This window comes from Lacerta agilis, chromosome 12 (assembly GCF_009819535.1).
Source record: "Lacerta agilis isolate rLacAgi1 chromosome 12, rLacAgi1.pri, whole genome shotgun sequence".
Classification (NCBI taxonomy): Eukaryota; Metazoa; Chordata; class Lepidosauria; order Squamata; family Lacertidae; genus Lacerta; species Lacerta agilis.
Window position 1 is genome coordinate 55569619 of NC_046323.1, and position 21132 is coordinate 55590750.

General features: G+C 51.9%; 4 protein-coding genes across 4 annotated transcripts in view; 2 read left to right on the plus strand and 2 right to left on the minus strand.

Moving 5' to 3' along the window:
• LOC117056185 (zinc finger protein 208-like) overlaps positions 1-21132 on the plus strand; it is a 231917-nt gene that overhangs the window by 101392 nt on the left and 109393 nt on the right. The window lies entirely within an intron of this gene.
• Positions 1368-20386, minus strand: C8G (complement C8 gamma chain). Its single transcript, XM_033166384.1, has 7 exons — positions 20174-20386; positions 13885-14033; positions 13293-13363; positions 11612-11713; positions 10738-10839; positions 8813-8851; positions 1368-1486 (listed from the first exon to the last, which is right to left on the minus strand). Exons 1-7 carry the CDS (start codon positions 20315-20317, stop codon positions 1467-1469), a joined length of 627 nt encoding a protein of 208 aa, XP_033022275.1. The 5' UTR covers positions 20318-20386; the 3' UTR covers positions 1368-1466.
• On the minus strand, positions 3333-4939 carry LOC117056194 (succinate--CoA ligase [ADP-forming] subunit beta, mitochondrial-like). Its single transcript, XM_033166380.1, has one exon. The coding sequence runs from the start codon at positions 4703-4705 to the stop codon at positions 3350-3352; it is 1356 nt and encodes a 451-aa protein (XP_033022271.1). The 5' UTR covers positions 4706-4939; the 3' UTR covers positions 3333-3349.
• LOC117056193 (succinate--CoA ligase [ADP-forming] subunit beta, mitochondrial-like) lies at positions 6806-8204 on the plus strand. The gene has a single exon (XM_033166379.1). The coding sequence runs from the start codon at positions 6841-6843 to the stop codon at positions 8194-8196; it is 1356 nt and encodes a 451-aa protein (XP_033022270.1). The 5' UTR covers positions 6806-6840; the 3' UTR covers positions 8197-8204.

Sequence of the window (21132 nt, forward strand, 5' to 3'; positions counted from 1 at the left end):
CCCCCAACACCCCCTTGTACTCGGCAGCTCCCTTCCATCTCCCACCCATCGCAGCTCCGTTGCTGAGCTTGGCACACGTCAACGATATGCCTGCGCCGCTTCTTGTGATTTGGCAGCCAAAATGGTCCAAGGCCTGGAAACGATGCCTTATGAGGAACGGCTTAGGGAGCTGGGTATGTTTAGCCTGGAGAAGAGAAGGTTAAGGGGAGATATGATAGCCATGTTCAAATATATGAAAGGATGTCATAGAGAGGAGGGTGAAAGGTTGTTTTCTGCTGCTCCAGAGAAGCGGACACAGGGCAATGGATTCAAACTACAAGAAAGAAGATTCCACCTAAACATTAGGAAGAACTTCCTGACAGTAAGAGCTGTTCGTCAGTGGGATTTGCTGCCAAGGAGTGTGGTGGAGTCTCCTTCTTTGGAGGTCTTTAAGCGGAGGCTTGACAGCCGTCCGTCAGGAATGCTTTGATGGTGTTTCCTGCTTGGCAGGGGGTTGGACTGGATGGCCCTTGGGGTCTCTTCCAACTCTAGGATTCTATGATTCTATGATTAGAGAGACTGCATGGCGAGGGCTCATGGCACAGCAGGGCAGGGAAAGCCCAAGGTCCTTCTCAATCTGTGTAGGGCTGCCTCATGCCCCCAAGTTGCCCGCCTCAGGGCTCTCTGTGTCCTTCCATGACTGCAGAACAAAAGGTGGCCCTTCCCTTCCCCAGACACTTCAGTCCTGCTGTGAAATTGCCCCTTCATATCAACTTTTAGGAAACCAACCAACCACTGACCAGGGCCGCCTTCCCCATAGAGCCAAGTGGCGCAGGGCGCCAGGGTGCCAAGTTCTGGAGGGCGCATGGGAAGAGGCGGAGGCTCGCCGCCCTCTCCCGCCTCCTCCATGCCATACCGAAGCAGCGCCGTGCCCGGAGCCTCCGCCTGCCATGGCCACCGCGGCACAAAGCGGCCAGCTGAGCCGGGAGGTGCCTCGTCCAGCCTCTGCCTCTTCCCCGCCAGAGGAGCTGCCCTCCAGCCGCTGCCCGCCTCCTCCAGCCCTGTAAAGCTGGGCACATCGCCAGCAGCGCCGTCCTCCCTAAAAAGGGTTGGCAACTCTGGGAAACGGGGGGGGGGGAGGTGCCGGAGGGATCTTTGCACCACGGTGCAGGGTATGCTTAAGACGGACCTGCCACTGACAACGCTCCTCAGAACGTCTTTAATTCAACAAATAAATAAATGAATAAATAAATATTTATAGGCTCTTTTTCCTTTTTGCTGTATTTATTTATTTATCGTATTTATATAGCACCTTTCTCTTCCAGGGGTCTTGAGGTGCTTTACATTTCACCCTCACAACGGCCCTGTAAAGAAGGAGGTTAGGCTGAGAGGCAGTGACTGGCCCAGGCTCACCCGGTGAGTTTCGTGGCTGAGTGGGGATTCGAACCCTGGCCTCTCCCGGGTCTTAGTCCGGCGCTCTTAGTCCGCTACGCCACCACCTTGATATCTGCAGTAAACAAACACAGGTGGGGAAACGGCTGTGTGTTTTTACTTGGTCAAAACAACGCCCTGTGATGTTTTCTCGTCAAAAAGAATATTACTCTCTTCTGTTATTTGATAGAGAAGGTGACACATCTTAACATCTTCCATCTGCCGTCTTGGTGGCTCAGGTTCAAGTTTGTTGCTTTTAAAAAAAAGAGCTCCCCTCTTTCCCCATCTCTATCCACACTGTAACATCCCCTTACGATGCAATGCTGGATAAGGTCCCATTTCAATTTCCTGTTACTATATATAAAATTCCAGTCTAAACTGTAGTTATAGGTTGGGGGGGGGATCTGTGTGGATGATGCCCTGAGCCCCCTTCCATTTCTTGGGCTCCTTCATCTCTATCAAAGTGAATTGTAGCTCCTCTCTGATAAGATATCCTAAGGGTTGCCACTGTCCGCCTTAAGGTAGTCTTCCTTGGTGAATTTAATGTCTGAGACGGGTTTTGAACTGGTGCTGTAGCCTCTGAACCAGCCCTTAGTCACGTGAGCATTAATTTCAGCGGGTCTACGCTGAGTAAAGTCAGTTGAAAAGAACCTGATGTGGATATCCCCCCCCCCAGTTCTGCCCTGTAAGAATATTGCTAGATTCATTGTTCTTTCTGCATCGTTTATTTGCACCTGCTCTTACTCCTTTTTTCACCTCCGCCTTGGTGGCAGTTCTAAAAATATCTTCTTTTTCTTGGTGGCTTTTCTAAAAGTGGCAAAATATACTAGGTATATGCACAGTGCATTCGCTTATTTATTTATAAAGCGTTTAGCCCCCCCCCCCAAAAAAACCCGCTTCCAGGTCAATCTAAAATAGATGGCATAAAAGGAAAGGGGAATGGGGAGGGAGGAGGAAAGGAATAAGCTCAGGTACTAGTTATTAAAGTTATAATGACCAGTCGGGGTGGAAACAGCGCAGGGAGCTTGATGGAAGGGATGCTGCGAGGGGGCAGTTGCAGAAGGGCCGAAGGCAGCTCTGAGCAGCCGTGATAGAATAACCCTGCTTCTTTTGCCCCTCTTTCTGCTCTGCAGGCTCCTGGAATATTTCCAGCATGCTCAACTTTTAAAATGTTTCAGTCTAAGTCCTGATCCATAAAGGTAAAGGGACCCTTCCCCTGACCATCAGGTCCAGTCGTGTCCGACTCTGGGGTTGCAGCGCTCATCTCGCTCTGTAGGCCGAGGGAGCCGTGTTTGTCCGCAGACACCTTCCGGGTCATGTGGCCAGCATGACTAAGCCGCTTCTGGCAAACCAGAGCAGTGCACAGAAACGCCGTTTACCTTCCCGCCGGAGCGGTACCTATTTATCTACTTGCACTTTGACGTGCTTTCAAACTGCTAGGGGGGGCAGGAGCAGGGACCGAGCAACGGGAGCTCACCCCATCGCGGGGATTTGAACCGCCAACCTTCTGATCAGCAAGCCCTAGGCTCAGTGGTTTAGACCACAGCACCACCCACATCCCATTGCTGTCATACATGGCCAATAATCAGGGAGACAGTTCCAAAAAACCAATTGATTGTAGACTTTTATTTGGCTGAAATGTGTTTTCAGATTTAAGCTCTTTTATGCTTGTTGAGGATTACATCATTTTTGCGACTGTTAACTGGACGGTGGGGGAGCCTGCCATGAAGAATAAATTTTGGCAATATAATAATTTACATGAAGAGTGACCAGAGCGTCACTCTTCATGTAAATCATTAACTGAAAATTAAAGATCCGATCCACATGTGCTTATTAAACAACTCAGATCTTTTCACACACACACAAAATAGGGTTGGGGGAGGTTATTGTGGAAAACTGAGACCACAAGGGGGTCTATGAGCCGGAAAGATCTGCTCCGTCAGTGTGGCAACTGGAACATAACATCCACTTCCGCTTCCCTTGCCAGGTTCATTATTGCCGAGAGCTTCACGGCCATTTTGGCGGCCTTATCCAGATCGTCGCAGGGCAAGATCCTCAGGCCGCTCTCGGCGATCAAGACCTTCGCGTCTTCGACCCGCGTGCCTTGCAACCGCACGACGATCGGTACTTTGAGATCCAGGTCTTTGACCGACATGATGATGCCGTGGGCGATGACGTCGCACCTCATGAGCCCCCCGAAAATATTGACCAGGATGGCCTGAACGTTTTCGTTGGACGTGATGAGCTTGAAGGCCTCCGTCACCTGCTCCACGGTGGCCCCCCCTCCGACGTTGAGGTAGTTGGCCGGGGTTCCTCCGTAGAGCTTGATGATGTCCATGGTCGCCATCGCCAAGCCGGCGCCGTTCACAAGGCACCCGATGTTCCCGTCTAAGCCGATGTAGTTGAGCTCTGCGTGGGCTGCATCTCTGTCTCCCTCCGTCACCTGGGTCCAGTCCTGCAGGTCGAAGATCTTCTTCTGGCGGAACGCCGAGTTGCTGTCGAAAATGATCTTGGCATCCATGCACATCACTTTCCCCGTCGAGTCCTCCACCATGGGGTTGATCTCCACCATGAGGGCGTCGTGCTTAATGAAGAAGCCGTAGAGCTTCATCATATTGTCCGCGGCGTCGTATGCCAGGTTAGATGGGAAGCCCATCTTCTCGGCGATCTTCAGGGCCTGTTCGTCCTGAAGGCCTTCCACAATGTCGACGGGCTCCTTGAGGATGGCCTCAGGTTTCCCCTCCACGGTGTCTTCAATGTTGACGCCCCCCTGGGAGCTGGCGATGATCACGGGGCCCTGGAAGGACCTCTCCATCATGATGGCAAAGTAGTACTCCCTCCGGAGGTACCTGCGCTCGCAGATGAGGACTTGGTTGCAGATCCGGCCTTCTTCTCCCGTCTGCTTGGTGAACAGCCTCTTGCCAATCATCAGGGAGGCGATCTCCCGGGCTTCTTCTGGAGAATATACGATCCTCACTCCTCCTTTCAGGCCGCCCTCAAAGGTCCCCTTCTCCCGCCCCCCCGTCAAAACCTGCGCCTTAACCACCAGGTCCGTGGTGCCAATGTCTCTCGCCACCTGGTAGGCTTCGTCCGGTGTCCTCGCAAGCAGACCGTAGGGAACGGAAACGCCGGCGTCTTTCAAGAGCTTCATGCACAGGTACTCGTGCAGAGACAAGCTCCTTTGTTGCTGCGTGGGCAGCCCGTGGCTATTAAACCCTGGGTTCCCACCCAGCACCCTGGCCATGGTGGTCCTCCCCATCAGCTTCACCATGCTCACCGCCTGCCTGCAGATCATGGAGGCAGCCTTCACCCACTTTTTCCAACTTCTTCTCCTTCCCAGACTTTCCAACTGGCCCCTGGAGAGAGACTTCCCAAAGTTCCTTTTCCAACAGTCCACCTCCCTGGCCTTCTCATTGGCCAGGGCAAAGAGTTCACAGTGACATCATAGAATCAAAGAAATGTAGAGGTGGAAGGAACCCTGAGGGTCATCCAGACCAACCCCCTGCAATGCAGGAATCACAACCCAGTGTTATAAGAATTCTAAGGTCCCAAATATAAAATAAACGTTCATAAATGTACAAGGCAAACACACACACAAACAAGTATATAAACCATGTGGCTGAAATAGTACAGGAGAGCAGTTCTGAAGCCATTTTGACTCTCGCAACCCATTTTGACTCCCAAATTGACCTCAAATATTTCTCTGCGAGGAGGAAGACCTTCTCTTTGTCTTTTTGCTTACAAATCCTGTAACTTGTGTGTGAATAGGGTGAGCCTGTGACCTGGATTCAGGAATTAAAGTATTTACCATCACAAAAGAATGGCCGGGCTGCCCAGGTAAAGCAATCAGTGACCATTATCAGGTATCCTAGCAGAAAGGATTTCTGTTGGAGACCGGCCCCTTCTGTGATGTATGCATGATGTTTTGGGGGGTGGTCTCTGGCTACAGGGTGGGCAATTTCAAAAGTCTATATCAGAGCCTGGACACCATTGTTCTGGGTCCCTCCTGCCTTCCTGCGTGGGGGGAGTGGAGGACCCTGTTGCAACAGTTAATAAAGTTCAGGTTTACTAACTGCCTTGCTTCTCAATATTCTCTGGTTGGTCTGTTATTTTCTCCTACCGATAGGGAACCCACTTAAGGACCCTACAGTCATACCTCTGGATACGGCCGCTGCGGGTTGCGTTTGTCACAAGGATACAAACGCGCCGAACCCGGAAGTACCAGAACGGGTCACTTCCGGGTTTGTCGATTTGCACATGCGCAGAAGCGCCGAATCGCACCGGGAACATGCACAGATGCGGTGCTTCATGCTGCGTTCTGCTCATGTTGCAAACGGGACTCGGGAACGGATCCCGTTCGCAAGCCAGAGGTACCACGGTATATGGGCTCTGGAACACCCCATAAGGGAAAAGAAGCAGGGTTTATTTTATATAACACCAGCGAGTGCAGAATGCTGCAGCACAATTGCTGATGGGAGGGTGTCCTTGCCATCATACCACCCCTGTGCTGAGAGATCTGCCCCTGTTGCCCATTTGCTGCCGGGCTGAGTTCACTTTATTAGGGCATGCTGGATTCTCCAACTTTCACATTCCAAAACTGAGGGGTGCTAAAAAGTTGCGACGCAACTTGGGAATTCAAAAGCTATTTTAGTTAAATTAATATAATTAGTAAGCGAAATGTGTGCAGAATTGCGTAGAAATAACTGCCAAGTACCGGTACTTGCAGTTTTATTTTATATTAATTTAAATTATTATTTATTTAGCATTACCTGACATTTTCTGAAGGTAAAATTAAAATTCTTTGGTTTTCCAAGAGAGGTCTATGTGATTTTTGATGAAACATAGATTTACCAAGCTAAATGTTGCCCAGTCACTAAAATATTAGCAAACTTTAATTCCTCACACCCAAAAACATTTTTTTTAAAAAAATTCTAACTGAAGAAATCTGAAATAATTAAGTTCCACCCCCAAAAACGACATGGCATATGTACACTCCTTGGTAGAACCATAAACTCTGCACTTCAGTATTACTCTGAAATGTGCCTGGCTTCAGTCTTCATGCTCTCCACAGACAACTGGCTGGCCTCTGTGGGAACAGGATGGCCTGATCCAGCAGGAGACAGTGCCCCCTCTTTACAGGGGGGTTCTTCAGGGTGGGGAAAGTAAATACTGCAATCAAACATCACATCCCTTCCTACCCACCCACAAATCTTAAGGGGCAACATCATTCAGACACCAAAGAGGCGTGTCTGGTCAGGGTGGTGATGTCATCGCGGAATCTTGGCCCCGGCCAATGGGAAGGCAGGTTGAGGACTGTTAGAGGAGGAATCTTGGGGAATACCCTGCCCCTTAAAAAGACAGTTGGGGAGGTCTGTTGGAGGAGATCTGAGCAAGAGAAATCTGCAAGGAAGGGAACGGAAATCGGCCTCCATGATCTGCCGGTGGACCTTGAGAGTGGCTGGCCTGATGGCGAGAGAAGGTTGCCTGTTGTTTGGTGGGAGCCCAGGATGGTTTAAAGGCCTTGGGCTGCAAACACAGCAGCGAAGGAGCTTGTCTCTGCATGAGTACCTGAGCATGGGGCTGCTGAAAGAAGCCGGCGTTTCCGTCCCTAACGGCCTGGTGGCCAAGACGCCGGAAGAAGCCTATAAGGCAGCGAAAGAGATTGGAACGGAAGACATAGTGGTGAAGGCGCAGGTTTTGGCTGGCGGCCGGGGCAAAGGGACATTCGAAGGGGGCCTGAAAGGAGGGGTGAAGATCGTCTCCTCTCCGGAAGAAGCCCGGGAGGTGGCCTCCAAGATGATCGGCAAGAAGCTCTACACCAAGCAGACGGGAAAGCAGGGCCGAATCTGCAACCAGGTCCTCGTCTGTGAACGCCGCTACCCAAGGAAGGAGTACTACTTTGCCATCACGATGGAGAGGTCCTTCCAGGGCCCCGTGCTCATCGGCAGCTCCCAGGGGGGCGTCAGCATTGAAGACGTGGCCGCCGAGGACCCCGAAGCCATCGTCAAGGAGCCCGTCGACATTGTGGAAGGCATCCGGAAGGACCAGGCCCTGAAGCTTGCCCAGAAGATGGGCTTCCCCGCCAAGGTGGCGGATGAGGCCGCGGACAATATGATGAAGCTGTACAACATCTTCATTAAGTACGACGCCCTCATGGTGGAGATCAACCCCATGGTGGAGGACTCGACGGGGAAAGTGATGTGCATGGATGCCAAGATCAATTTCGACAGCAACTCGGCGTTCCGCCAGAAGAAGATCTTCGACCTGCAGGACTGGAGCCAGGAAGACATGAGGGACCGAGAGGCGGCCAGCGTGGATCTGAACTACGTGGGGTTAGATGGGAACATTGGGTGCCTGGTGAACGGCGCCGGTTTGGCGATGGCGACCATGGACATCATCAAGCTCCACGGAGGGACACCGGCCAACTTCCTGGACGTCGGAGGGGGCGCCACAGCCGTGCAGGTCAAAGAGGCCTTCAAGCTCATCACTTCGGACGACAGGGTCCAGTCCATCCTGGTGAACATTTTCGGCGGCATCATGCGGTGTGATATCATCGCGGAAGGGATCATCATGGCGGCCACCGAGCTGGAGCTGGCCATCCCGATCGTCGTGAGGCTGCAAGGGACGCAGGTGGAGGCAGCCAAGGCCTTGATAGCAGAGAGTGACTTGAAGATCTTGGCCTGCGACGACTTGGACAAAGCTGCTGAGATGGCCGTGAAGCTGTCGGAAATCATGACCTTGGCGAGGCAAGCTCACCTGGACGTGAAGTTTGAGCTGCGAACCTGAAGGAGTGTCAGGTCTTCCTGGCTCCTGTTCCCAACCCTCCCGTTGCAGAATTCTGCTTTCCCACCCAGCCCAATCTTGGTTTGGTTTTTATCGCTTAATAAGCACACTCGTTTCTGGTCTTTAAGTCACGGCTGATAATTAAAATAGTCACTATTCATATAAACGTATTATATTGCTAATATTTACTGTTTCTTACATTGCAGTTTTTTCTTTCCTCCAGTTTGCAGCTTCATAAATGAAGTCAGTTTTAATAAGTTTGTTTGTTGTCAGAGTTTCAAGCTGAAAATGCAGTTATTCCTAATAAAAGTCTGAAATCAATTCACTTTGCATCCCTGATTATTTGGCTAGAGAGTCTGCGCAACAGCAGAGTCCATCTCCACATGACTTCCTTGAAGTCGAAAGGGATCTTTGATATTTCTATGTTCTTCAGCAAGGTGAATAAAGCCAAACATACCACGTTCTTTGTGTGAACAGGCTATTGTACACTTGGCCTATTTGAACCGGCAATTGTTTTACCGTGAAATCTTGAGTTGCCACAGAAAGTCCTGTAGCTTTTCTGGTTCTGATTTACATTTATTTATTTAGCAGGGAAGATGCAGTTGAATTTGCAACTCACCCTTGAGGATGTGGAACTGGTCGGCCGAGTCGCAAAACCCTGAGGGAAAGGGCCAAAGGAAGAAAAATGAGCAATTATCTCAGTTGTGGAGAGTAAAGAAAACCTGCTGGGGATCTCTAGGTGAAGGTAAAGGGACCCCTGACCACTAGGTCCAGTCGCAGACGACTCTGGGGTTGCGGCGCTCATCTCGCTTTACTGGCCGAGGGAGCCAGCGTACAGCTTCCGGGTCATGTGGCTAGCATGACTAAGCCGCTTCTGGCGAAACAGAGCAGCTCACGGAAACGCCGTTTAGCTTCCCGTCGGAGCAGTACCTGTTTATCTACTTGCACTCTGACGTGCTTTCGAATTGCTAGGTGAGCAGGAGCAGGGACCGAGCAACGGGAGCTCACCCCGTCATCGCGGGGATTCGAACCGCCAACCTTCTGATTGGCAAGCCCAAGAGGCTCTGTGGTTTAACCCACAGCGCCACCCGCACCCAAACAGAAGATTTCTTTTTTCTTTTTTCTTTTTTTAAGCCACAGAAGATTTCATCAATGACAGCAACATGGCATACCACGATGCATAAATTTCTTTATATATTGAAATTAAAAGGGGGAGGGGCCGCCACCGCAAAATCCACAGCCTGGAATCTTTTGCAGCGTCACAACTTTCTGATGATAAGGGGGGAACGCTCTGCACAAGTCCAGGGGACTCAGCTCGTGGGGCTCTGCAAAACACGGGGTTTTCGCTGCAAAACGCTGCAAAACTGTTGCCAAAATCTGGCACCAGTTTAGAGTGATTTGGACACTGTCGGATTTTTGAGTGTCAACCTCGTGTTTGAGGTATCGATTGCTCAGATTTGGGGTGCTGCAAAACGTGGGGTTTTTGCTGAATAGCAACAGCAAAACTTTGGCACACAGGGGGGGCATGCCAAATTTTGGCTTTTGTCATTATCCGGGGGGGGGGGAGAGGTAACATCACGTCATTTAAAGCCCCGAATGGGCCCATAGCCTTTTGTGGGTGTGAAGAGACCTCATACTCAACCACTCCTCTCTTTTACATTGCAAATGCTAGCAGCCAGGGACTTCCTAAGGGCAGAACGTGAGCCCTCGACTGCAGCCTCACCCCATAACGCATCCATTGAGGCATCCAATGGTGTCAGGATGCACAGGGACCCCAAATCCACAGACCTGTCAAGTCCACTGTGTCAGCCAAGAATAATGGCACCAACGGGATGGGCCTCTCTGACAGAGGAGGGTCTTCCCCCATCACCTGTGGAGGGCCAGGGGACTGCTCTGTGTTTGCCTGAGCTTGAGCCTGGACTAAGGATTCTGAGCTCCTGTGTTCTGATTCGATACATGATGCCCAGTCACAGGACACTTCAGGATTTGGGCCTCTGCCATTGGCCCTTGAAGTCTGAGTCGTGATTTGCAGCTTGGAAGTTTAGACAGCCAATCAAGTTGGGAGTGGGAGTGGCCCAGCATTTCAGGAATGTATATAAGCAGTTGCTTTCCCCAGTTAGGTAGTTCAATAAAGGTTCTTGCTGTTATCGCTGTGTCTTGCCTCGTGGGAACCCACCTATCAGGGGCGTAGCAAGGGGGGCGGGGGGCAGTCCACCCCGGGTAGCGCCCTGGGGGGGGTTGACACTCAGGGCGCGGCTTCTTTCGCCGCTGGCTGGGCTTCCTGAGCGGAGCTGGGAAATGGAGAGGGGCGGGCCAGCGAGGAGGGGTGGCACCCCTCCTCGCTGGCCCGGGCAGAGGCGTCACTCCGTGCGCATGCGTCATGAGGTAATGCGCACGGAGTGACGCCCCGCCCCCCCCCCGGGGGTGCCGCTTGGCTTGCCACCCCCGGCAGCCAAGCGGCTCACTACACCCCTGCCACCTACACTTCACTTTCCCAGCCGGACCCCTTCAATTATGGGGCACGGAGCCCCATCCTCTACTCACCATAGACAGGGAAGTAGTAGGTCGTGTCTTCATTCAGGCCTATGCCAGCCACACGCTGCTCAAATTTAGCCGTGACAGCGTCGTTCACCCGGACGGCTCGTCCTTTCATAAATTTAAGTGTAGCGTTAATGCTGTCTTTGTTCCCTAAGCAGCCAACAGCCAAATCACAATCCCCCACCCCCCCACCCCCCATGGAAAGGTCCAGTTCTGCAATGTCTGGAGTGAGTGTGCACTGCTCTGTCAACAAGTCTCTTGGCGCAAGTCTCTGCTCCTGGAATGCCTCTGCTATGGATGGAGAGATGCCTAGGGCAGTGATTCATACAGAGAAGCAACGGGAAACCTTGGTGCAATTCGCCTGCACCTCTGCAGGGCGAGTGGCTGAATGCAGACCCTCCACGTGTCCCAATTTCCTAGGGACAGTCCTGGAATTAACGAAGCCGTCCCGGTTTCTGATTGGATCCCAGACTGTCCCGCGTGCCCCTTTCCCTCCACACCTCAGAGAACAATTGAAAGTGTGAAAACAGAGTCCTGTTTCTATGGAAGGAGAAGCAAAAGTCTACCCCTAGCATTTAGCTCTTTTGAAGTAGACTACCCCTGAGGCTGGGGGCTCCATTCCTACCCTGGCTAACAAGGGCATAAGCAGAGTCCTGCTGAGTGAGACCACGGGCAAACTGGGCAGTGTCCTTCTTGCCACCGCTTCCAGGGGTCTTCCAAGAGGGGCCTGAAGACCTTTCCTCATTTTTGCCCCACCACCGATACTTGGAGGTCTTCATTTTAGCTCTCAAGGCTGAGCTTAGACAGAGCTCCCCTCCCTCCTGCAGGAATGTTTCCAGCCCACTCCAAAACCTGCGCGGCGATTCCAAGGAGTCCTCACCATAAAGCTTCGCTGAGATCTTCCGGTCTTTCTGGTAATACACAATGGCGTAGCTGCTATAATCCGTTTCCGCCACCACCACGTCCACGGGGCTGCCACGGCCTGGGGGGAGGGAGGGAGGGACGCACAGAGCGCCCTAGGTCAGCGCATGGAGAAATGGCGCATTGCCTGCTCCCCTGCAAGCAAAGGGGCTTCTGAGGGGCTTCTGCCCCTGTGCCTTTAAAGAGCAGCACAGGAGGCAGAAATCCAACAGGTGACGTTCCCCCAGTATGGAGACCTGGTGGAGCAGAGTTTGGCTTGCTTGGCAGAATATTTGTCTCCCACTTTTAAATTTAAAACGAAACGGGTTGCACTTCTGCCTGGGCAGCGACAGTGTGGGGTGTGGGGTGGGCCAGGGGCTCCAAAATATGCTTTGTGTGAGAAACCTATAAAGGTAAAGGGTAAAGGGACCCCTGACCATTAGGTCCAGTCGCGGACGACTCTGGGGTTGCGGCGCTCATCTCGCTTTACTGGCCAAGGGAGCCGGCATACAGCTTCCAGGCCATGTGGCCAGCATGACTAAGCTGCTTCTGGCAAACCAGAGCGCTGTTTACCTTCCTGCCGGAGCGGGACCTATTTATCTACTAGCACTTTCACGTGCTTTACAACTGCTAGGTGGGCAGGAGCAGGGACCAAGCGACGGGAGCTCACCCCGTCGCGGGGATTCGAACCGCCAACCTTCTGATCGGCAAGCCCAAGAGGCTCAGTGGTTTAGACCATAGTGCCACCCGCGTCCCTGAGAAACCTATAAAAGGTCCCAATTGAATGAGACATTGGGGTTCAGTTAAAAACCCTTGGCTTCCTTGGCTCATAGCAGTTCCCTTTTGTTCATAAAAGACACATGGCTCTCTTGCTGCTTGCCTGCCGAAGACACCAGATAAGAATGGCATTTCGAAGTAGAAGATTTATGGAAGTCTGGCCATGCCAACTTACCAAGGTCAACTCCCTTATGTAGACTTGTTATCTATGTAAACCTAAATCTCAGACTACAGTTCTCCCCTTTTTTTAGTAAGTAGGTTGTATCTATGCAGGCTTCAAAACTTTAGAAGCCAGGGGCCGTAGAAGGGCTGGACACACGTCAAGTTGCAGGCTGGACATCCAGAAAGTTGCATCCAATGAATGTTTTGCCGGCTACCCTCTGCTGATGTTTGCAGCTTTTGGATTTATATGAATTCTTTGTCTGTAAACCCTATAAACCCTATAAAAGGTCCAGGGGGGGTAACACACACACACACACACACACACACACACACACACACATCCGTTCAGTGACTGCGCTGAACCTATTTACTGCAGTAAATAAACTTTCGGACTCTTTCTTCAACCCAACTCATGAGTAGTTAATGGTACTAGTGAGACCGCAGATTTGCCCTCCAACAACAGGGCAGTAGAAACATTAAGACATAAACCTTCAGCTCCACCCAAAACTCCCTTGGCCAGCTCTACTTTATTCAATAAATGCGCCTGGAGACGTGGGAATGACGGTTGTGCCCAGGGTTGCTGTAGGGGTTATAGAGATACCAACAGGGAGTGCTTGAAACGCATAGTAGTAAAGGTGAGGATTATTGCTTGTGGGGTGGGGGGAATTGGGAGAAATGTGAGGGAGGTCCCCATCGGCGAAACCACCCCAATCCTCGCCCACCTTTCAAGAGGAACCTGCCAGGAACCTTGGTAGGGAAGTAGGTTTGCTGGATGTTCCAACAGACGCCGTCCCTGCAGAGATGGAGGAGAAGACCAAGCATTCAGGGCAGTATTCCAGAGGCCGGTCCACGTCAGGCTGGATCCTGTTCCATAGGCTGTTTGCCTAGGAACAGACAGCACCAGAAAAACACATCCCTACTGGCCCCAGAAAAAAACCCAAAGGCATTGGCTCTGTGTGTGTGCATGTAAGTAACAGTTGCTTGAAAGAGCATTCCACATTTATACCCCACTGTATTTCCTCCAAAGGTGGCAGACATAGTTCTCCACGGAAAAACTTTCTGACAGTAAGAGCTATTCGACTGTAGAATGGTCTCTCCTTCCTTGGAGGTTTTTAAGCAGAGGTTGGATGGCCATCTGCCTGGGATGTTGTAGCTGATATTCCTCTAGCGCAGTGGGTTGGACTAGAGGACTCTTGGGGTCCCTTCCAACTCTACCGTTCTATGATTCTTGGGGACCAACAAAGAGGGTGGCCTTTCCTCCACATCCCATTCATCTGGGCCCAGCGGATCCCGCCGGCTTCCTCGGATACTCACAGCGGGTGGAAGGTGCTCACCAACAAGGATCCCTGAGAGCTTGCGCCACCCACAGAGACCACCAGGTTGGTTGCTTCAAGCCGGTGGCTGTTCTCACTCAAGTAGCTGCATTGCGAGGCTACCCCGACCAGGAACCATTTCCCGGCAAACTGCAGAAGGAGAGAGAGAGAGAGAGTCAACTTGGGACAACCTAGGATGTCTCTCTTTTCATCAGAGAAATCTTGGAGGGGATGGAATAGGGTGTTCCTATTTTCATTGAAGAAATGTTGAGGGGGTGTACATCAGAGTAGGCCCTCTGAAATGGATGGATATGAGTCTGACTTCGGTTCGTTAATTTCAGTGTGTATCCTCTCGAGTAGAACTTGGTTGGATACAGCCCACTGAATGTGAGAGTGTAAATAACAATAACAATATCTGTATCTGAAGAAGTGTGCATGCACATGAAAGTTCATACCAAGAACAAACTTAGTTGGTCTCTAAGGTGCTACTGGAAGGAATTTTGTATTTTGTATTTTGTTTTGACTAACAATATTGTTGAACGATTTAAAAAAATAGGATTTGTGTGGGTGGTGGTGGTGGGGGTTCGTTTGTTCATTCCCCCAAACCAAGGATATCCAACCTGATGTTCTCCATCTGTTTTGGACCACAACTTCCACAAACCCCAGCAAAGGTCAAGGATGATGGGAGCCGTCCATCACCTCCTGCAGGTCACCGCAGTAGCCTTTTCTGCCCCAAATCACACTGGGAGGCACACACAACTTGCAAAAGCATTGACTCTTGTAGCACCTTAACAACCAACAGATTTTCGGTCCTTTGCCTTTTAAACGTTGTCATGGGGTGTGATTTTAGAGAGCATCCTCTTGCTAATTAGGGGGACAGGTGGATTTAAATTATCTAAGCTAAATGGAATTACTTGGCATGGATCAAATTTAAAATTTGATAACCAAGGAGTGCTCACTGGAAGGACAGATCCTGAAGTTGAGGCTCCAGTACTTTGGCCACCCCATGAGAAGAGAAGACTCCCTGGAAAAGACCCTGATGTTGGGAAAGATGGAGGGCACAAGGAGAAGGGGACGACAGAGGATGTGATGGTTGGACAGTGTTCTCGAAGCGACTGGCATGAGTCTGGCCAAACTGCGGGAGGCAGTGGAAGACAGGAGTGCCTGGCGTGCTCTGGTCCATGGGGTCACGAAGAGTCGGACACGACTGAACGACTGAACAACAACAACAACCAAGGAGTGCCATTTTACACCAGTGTGTAAATATCACATTATGGAGCGAGGTTCTCGACAACGCACACAAGCTCAGGGGTGTTTTTGCAAGAGGCAGGGGTTGTTGGGAATGAAGTGTTTTTGATTGTTGGAAACACTTCAAACCAACCTTAGTACACCTTGGAGCCCGGCACGCTTCCTTCAGCGCACGTACCTCTCCTGTACGTTCTCCTTGCTGCCGTCTCCTGTGCTATTCAGCAGAGTTATCTTCTCTTATCTTCTCTCACGCAGCGGGGTTGTGTATGCCAGCATATTACAGACAACAGAGTCCGGCTTCTTTCTAATCTAGAAGCTTTATTTTACAAGGCATAAATCATTACATTCCGGGAGAGTCGCAAGCCATGTTGGTGGCTTCTCCCTTCTCTCCGTTCTCCGGACAACAGAAACAGAAAGTATCACATTACACAGTACAACAGTACACAGAGCATCCGGTGACGCTCTTCCTCCTGTGGGTGGGACAATCTGGTTGAGCTTGTTAACTCTAAAAGCTCCAAACCTCTACACCCCCTCTTGTCCCGCACACAGGGGCGTCGTAAGCTTGCAGCTTACCTCACACAAACCCTCACAGAACTCCCAATGACGTTGGAAGCTCAGGGCTTCGTGAACCCAACCCTCTGGTTCACCTGACCAGGACAGTACTTCAGCTTCTCCAAGCCGGTCTGAACGTACACGTCTCGAAAGAGAACGTCTAGGTGTTTGGGTCTGGCCTTGACTTGTCCAGACTCTGCCACCAACAAACAGAGTTGGTTGTCCTCCCAAACTATCACGGGTAGGCAACTCTGAACGCAGATCTCTTGGACCAAACACCTATAGAACTCCAGTTCCCTGCAAAGCACTGACAACGCACTGTACCTGGCTTCTGCACGAGAACGAGCAATGAGGCTCTGGCACTGGGACTTCAGCCCGCCTAGAGCTCCTCCACACTGTACAACCATTTCAGACACAGATTTCCTGTCCTCGGAATTTGCCCAACCGCCGTCGCACCAGCGCGTGAGCTGGGGCTCACCGGTAGCTGACAACTCCGGGCAAAACTCCTTAGTCTCCTGCAAACTCTGGAGCACTCTCACCATGCCATTCCAGGCATGCACGCTGGGATTTGCAGCCACCTTGCTGAACAGATCCACAGCAACTGCTATGTCAGGTTTGCTCAACCGTGAAGGAAACAACAGCCTCCCAGGAGCTGACCTAAACACCTCGGGGCTCTCGAACTCAGAGCGTTCCCCGGTCTGACTGTCCTCACCTAGACACGTCTCCATGGGTGTTCTGACACTAGCACATTCAGACACTCTGAACTTCTTCAACGACTGCACTACCTTGCCAGTCTGATTGAGCAAGACACTACCGTCTTCGGCTCTGTCTACCTGCACACCTAGGTAAACACCAACAGGGCTTAGGTTCCTGAGCTGGAAAGACTGACCAAGCTCCTCTGCGAACCGTTGCACCTGTCCCCTGGTCTCCACCAGGTAAAGCATGTCCGCACTGGACTGCAGAACTAGCTCCTGCTCTGGACTTACTCCTGCCAGAAACAGGCAGCTATCAGCACAACTCTGGCTGACACCTAGCTTTCTCAAAGCTTCTTGCACGCCTGAGGACCAATCTCTGGCTGACTCCTTCAAGCCAGTGATTGCCTCGTGCAAACTCCACACCTGATTTGGCCCGTTGTCCTTGAACCCTGGCGGAGGTACCTCGTACCTCTCCTCATCCAGGTCGGAATCCAAACAGGCATCCAAACCAAAGTGGCTTGCCTCAAAGCTGCTTTGAGTCGCGACCGCTAACAGCATGCGCGTGGTTTCACCTCTGAGAGAGGGCGCGTCCAGTACCTCGGAACAATGGACCCCCTCCTCCTGAGCGAAACCTCTGGCTACTGACCTAGCCTCGCACTGCAACTCGCCAGTTGCTGCCGTCTTGAGTCTGCACACCCAACGACCTTCTGACAGCGTCGTGGTTGTGCACACACCCAAAGACCTCATTGAGCCTACCTGCTCTACCATGGCATCCTGCCATTTCTGGGCCTCACCTTGAGATACCCATTGAACCTTCACAAGGCTTTCCGGTTCACACTGAACCAAACAAGCACTCACGCTAGTGGCCGTGAACCTTTCGGGCAGAATCCCTTCAGTGGATCGTGCAGACTGCTGTGATACCACGTCAGGTTCTCCCTCTGCTCCAGTTGCACTGGATTCCACCTGCACGTCCTTGACGTCAGGCATCTCACCTACAGACTTGCTGCGCCTGTGCATCCTAACTGAAACACCCAAGGATGACGTTGGCGCGCCTTTGGGCTCCTGCTTCACTGCCAAAGAACCCTGCTCTTGCTCCGGGACGAGACCTGCGCCAGGCTCTCCTGGAGAAGAGTTGCCACACAAAGAGTCGCCAAGCATGGCCTGCCTCCTAGTCCGTGACATAGGAGTTGCGGGTGCACTCCCAGGCTGCTGCCTTGGAGTTGCCCCTAGCTGCGCTGCACCCTGGTGATGGCCGGGAACTCGGCCCGAGCCACCAGCAGGTGCCAAAGCCACAGCGATACCCCCTCTTGGGGCTGATCCACCTGGACCACCACCGCCACCAGCAGGTGGCGTATCTGCCTGTCCATCACTGACAGGACCATCCAGAACATCAGGGCTTCTAGGGATGTGTTCCAATCCATTCTGCTCAAAGAATTCAGCACTCCTGCTGACTAGAACCTGGGTCTGGTCACTATCTGGGTTAACTAACCTCCAGCTACGCAAGCTGGGTTCGTACCCACAGAAAGACACTTTCAGAACCTTGGTACCACCCAGTTCCACCCGGAACCCTTGTGGAAGCTCTGCATCCAAGAGCATGTCTTCAGTGGCAGCATGCAGCATCCTTTGCTGCCTCTCTGCAAGACCACATACCTGTGAAGAAAGCAGGTTAGTCACACTGTGCTTACTCCCCCTCTCACTGAGGACCTGGGAACAGCCCACTCCAGTAGAAACCTGCTGTTCCACTGCAACCAGTGGTGCTGCCCCAGTTGCCTCCTTGAGCAACGCAGACCACATGTGGTGAGAGAAAGCATCAGCCAAACACTCAGAACAACACGCTCCCCCCAGGTTAGCTTCTGGCATCCCTTCAGAAACAGCCACATGAACCAGGGAAAAGGGACGCGTGGTTTCCCTGTCAGACGCGGGGTAGCAGGATGTCAACTCCTGGACCTTGCAAACCCTGCAATCAAGAAAGCTGTTACATGCCCTTAACCTGCACCCTTCAGAGAACTCAGGCTGCTTCAGCACACTGTCCCAGTGGCGACTTGCCAGCCTTTGGTACCACTGACACAAACATAAGTGGTGCATGGGCACACTGGTGCACTGAGCAAACATTCCATCAGTGCCACCTCCCCCTGTTCTGGATTGAGACTTCTTAACAGCAAACAGCCCGTCCTGGCTGCCTTTCACGCGTAGAAGCATCTTCTGGCCCCTGCAAGCAGAACAGGTGATAAGCACAAAACAAACAGCAAAAACATTGGACAGAAGGTTTGACATAAACAAATACAGAGTTATGTCAACAGCCACAGAAAACGCCAGTTCTGTCCCTTGGATCTGTCCCTTGACTGTTAGCAAAAAGTCAAGCCTTTTCTTGCCTCCAACAGTCAGTTCTCCAAACTGCTCTATAGGAGACTCGCAGTTCCTCACAAGTCCACCAGGAGGAACGATGATGACGACGATGGTGGCAACCATCACACGCAGCCCACCAGGGTTGGCCTCTCTCAGCGTTGCCTCGGTGACTGCATCACAACAGTAGGGCTTATCTCGGCTCCGTCCTTCTCACTCAGCTGGGCACGTGACCTGATGGCCGGCTCCACAGATGGGGGTTTCACCAGAGAGGTACAACTGCTTTTGCAGCCCTCGATCTGGGCTTCCCTGCTGCCTTCCAACCTCTGGCAGCAGGTTTTAGGCTCCTGAGCCATTCAGCAGACTGCTGAATGCTCCTGCTGGCAAAGCAAACTTCCCTGGATGCTCCATCACAGTCCAAACCAGGGAGGCACTTCTCAGCTTGGCACACACGTTCTGGATCCTTGGAACTGCTCCAGAATCAATCCAGAATGGGGAAAAGCCTGGATCCATAACCTGAAGTGTTTTTGATTGTTGGAAACACTTCAAACCAACCTTAGTACACCTTGGAGCCCGGCACGCTTCCTTCAGCGCACGTACCTCTCCTGTACGTTCTCCTTGCTGCCGTCTCCTGTGCTATTCAGCAGAGTTATCTTCTCTTATCTTCTCTCACGCAGCGGGGTTGTGTATGCCAGCATATTACAGACAACAGAGTCCGGCTTCTTTCTAATCTAGAAGCTTTATTTTACAAGGCATAAATCATTACATTCCGGGAGAGTCGCAAGCCATGTTGGTGGCTTCTCCCTTCTCTCCGTTCTCCGGACAACAGAAACAGAAAGTATCACATTACACAGTACAACAGTACACAGAGCATCCGGTGACGCTCTTCCTCCTGTGGGTGGGACAATCTGGTTGAGCTTGTTAACTCTAAAAGCTCCAAACCTCTACAGGGAAGGAAGTTCCCACCTGGCTTCCCCTTCACCTGTGGACCCAGGTTGGACTGAGGACGCCTTTGTGACTGGCTTGACGCCTGCAAGTGTGCAAGGCAGAGACAGAAAGGCAAAGCACAAGGCTGTAAGGAACGCCGTCATGCGAGAGGAGGGCAGGGACAGGGTCCAGGTTGCTCCAGGGCATTTGGACAGAGCTCTTTCCGGAACCTTCCTTCTGACACAGATATTAAAGAGGGTTTACTGTCAACAGGGGGTGAACGAAAACCCTTCCGGTGAGATCCAGGAGCAGCAGCTGGTGCAAGAGAGGAGGAAAACACTCCGATTAATATCTTGCAGCCACCTTTAGAAACATCCTGGAGGGCAAAGAAGCAGGGCATTCCACGACATCACAGCATCTCAGCCAATGATTGAGAGGCAGTTTTAGACAGCTCTAGCTCGGCTATCTTGCCCCACTCCAACCCCAGAAGAAATTCTGTTTCCCTTTCCAAATCCATCTGCTCACCTGGCCAAGATCGAAGTTGGCCTGGACGTCAATCTTGTCGATGGGATTCTCTGGGGCTGGCCGTTTTTGGGGACGCTGGGCAGCGCCGGGTGCAGCAAGGAGCAGGGGGAGCAAGAGGACGAAAGGGAACGAGGTGAGACCCATGGCCGGACTGCGAAGAGCTTGTGGGGCAGGAGAAGAGGGGGCGAGAGCTGGTCAGTCATTAACCAGCCCTATGAACCTTCCTGAAAGTCCAAAGCCAAGGCTGACCCAAAGGGAACAAAGTCTCGCTAGCTTGTGAAATCTACGCCTTTCAGCAGACGGCAGAGACTTCCCGGGAGCCACCATGAAAAGGGGAGTGGAGCAGAGGTGTGTACATCTGTCTTATTCTGCTTTACATCAAAACATAAGTGAAGTCTGCATAGATTGTCCACCCCGCCTCCCATCCCAGGATCTTCATGGCAGGACCTCTGATTCTCCACAAACCCGGATGTTCCATATTGCCTTCGATCAATAACCATCAAGGCTGCCTTTCCCCCGTGAAATTTGCCTAATCTCCCCTCCCCTTGACAAAATTACCACCGCCCTATCCTGTGGCAGTGAGTTCCATCAATTAGCCTAGGCGTTGTGCCGCGATGTGCCTGCTTTCGTAAGGAGTCCTGCAGACATCAGACCAACATCTTGGTTTCCCTGTGGCATGTCAGATGGACGAATGCAGCCTTGGCCAACTGGGGGGGGGGGTATCCAGCTGTTTTGGACCACAGCTCCTGTCATTCCCCCAGCAGCGCATCTGGAGGGCACCAGCTTAGCCAAGGCTACCCCAATAGGAAGGCCGCGCACAAGGCAAGATGGCAACAGCCCTCCCCAGTTTTATGCCTCCGTTTCAGGGCTACTTGGATGAGGCCACCTCTAACTCCCCATTCCTTTTCTCACAGTGGACACGGCTGGACAGGTGTTGCTGCCTTGGAGGAAATAGCCGG

Bases quoted from the DNA above. Each gene is read 5' to 3' on its own strand.
- LOC117056194 (XM_033166380.1), bottom strand. From the start codon at position 4,705: ATGATCTGCAGGCAGGCGGTGAGCATGGTGAAGCTGATGGGGAGGACC.
- LOC117056193 (XM_033166379.1), top strand. From the start codon at position 6,841: ATGATCTGCCGGTGGACCTTGAGAGTGGCTGGCCTGATGGCGAGAGAA.
- C8G (XM_033166384.1), bottom strand. From the start codon at position 20,317: ATGGGTCTCACCTCGTTCCCTTTCGTCCTCTTGCTCCCCCTGCTCCTT. The intron at 14,034-20,173 runs GTGAGCAGATGG...CTCCTTCTGCAG, and splicing joins CCAACTTCGATCTTGGCCAG to TTTGCCGGGAAATGGTTCCT. The intron at 10,840-11,611 runs GTGAGGACTCCT...AATTTATGAAAG, and splicing joins GATCTCAGCGAAGCTTTATG to GACGAGCCGTCCGGGTGAAC.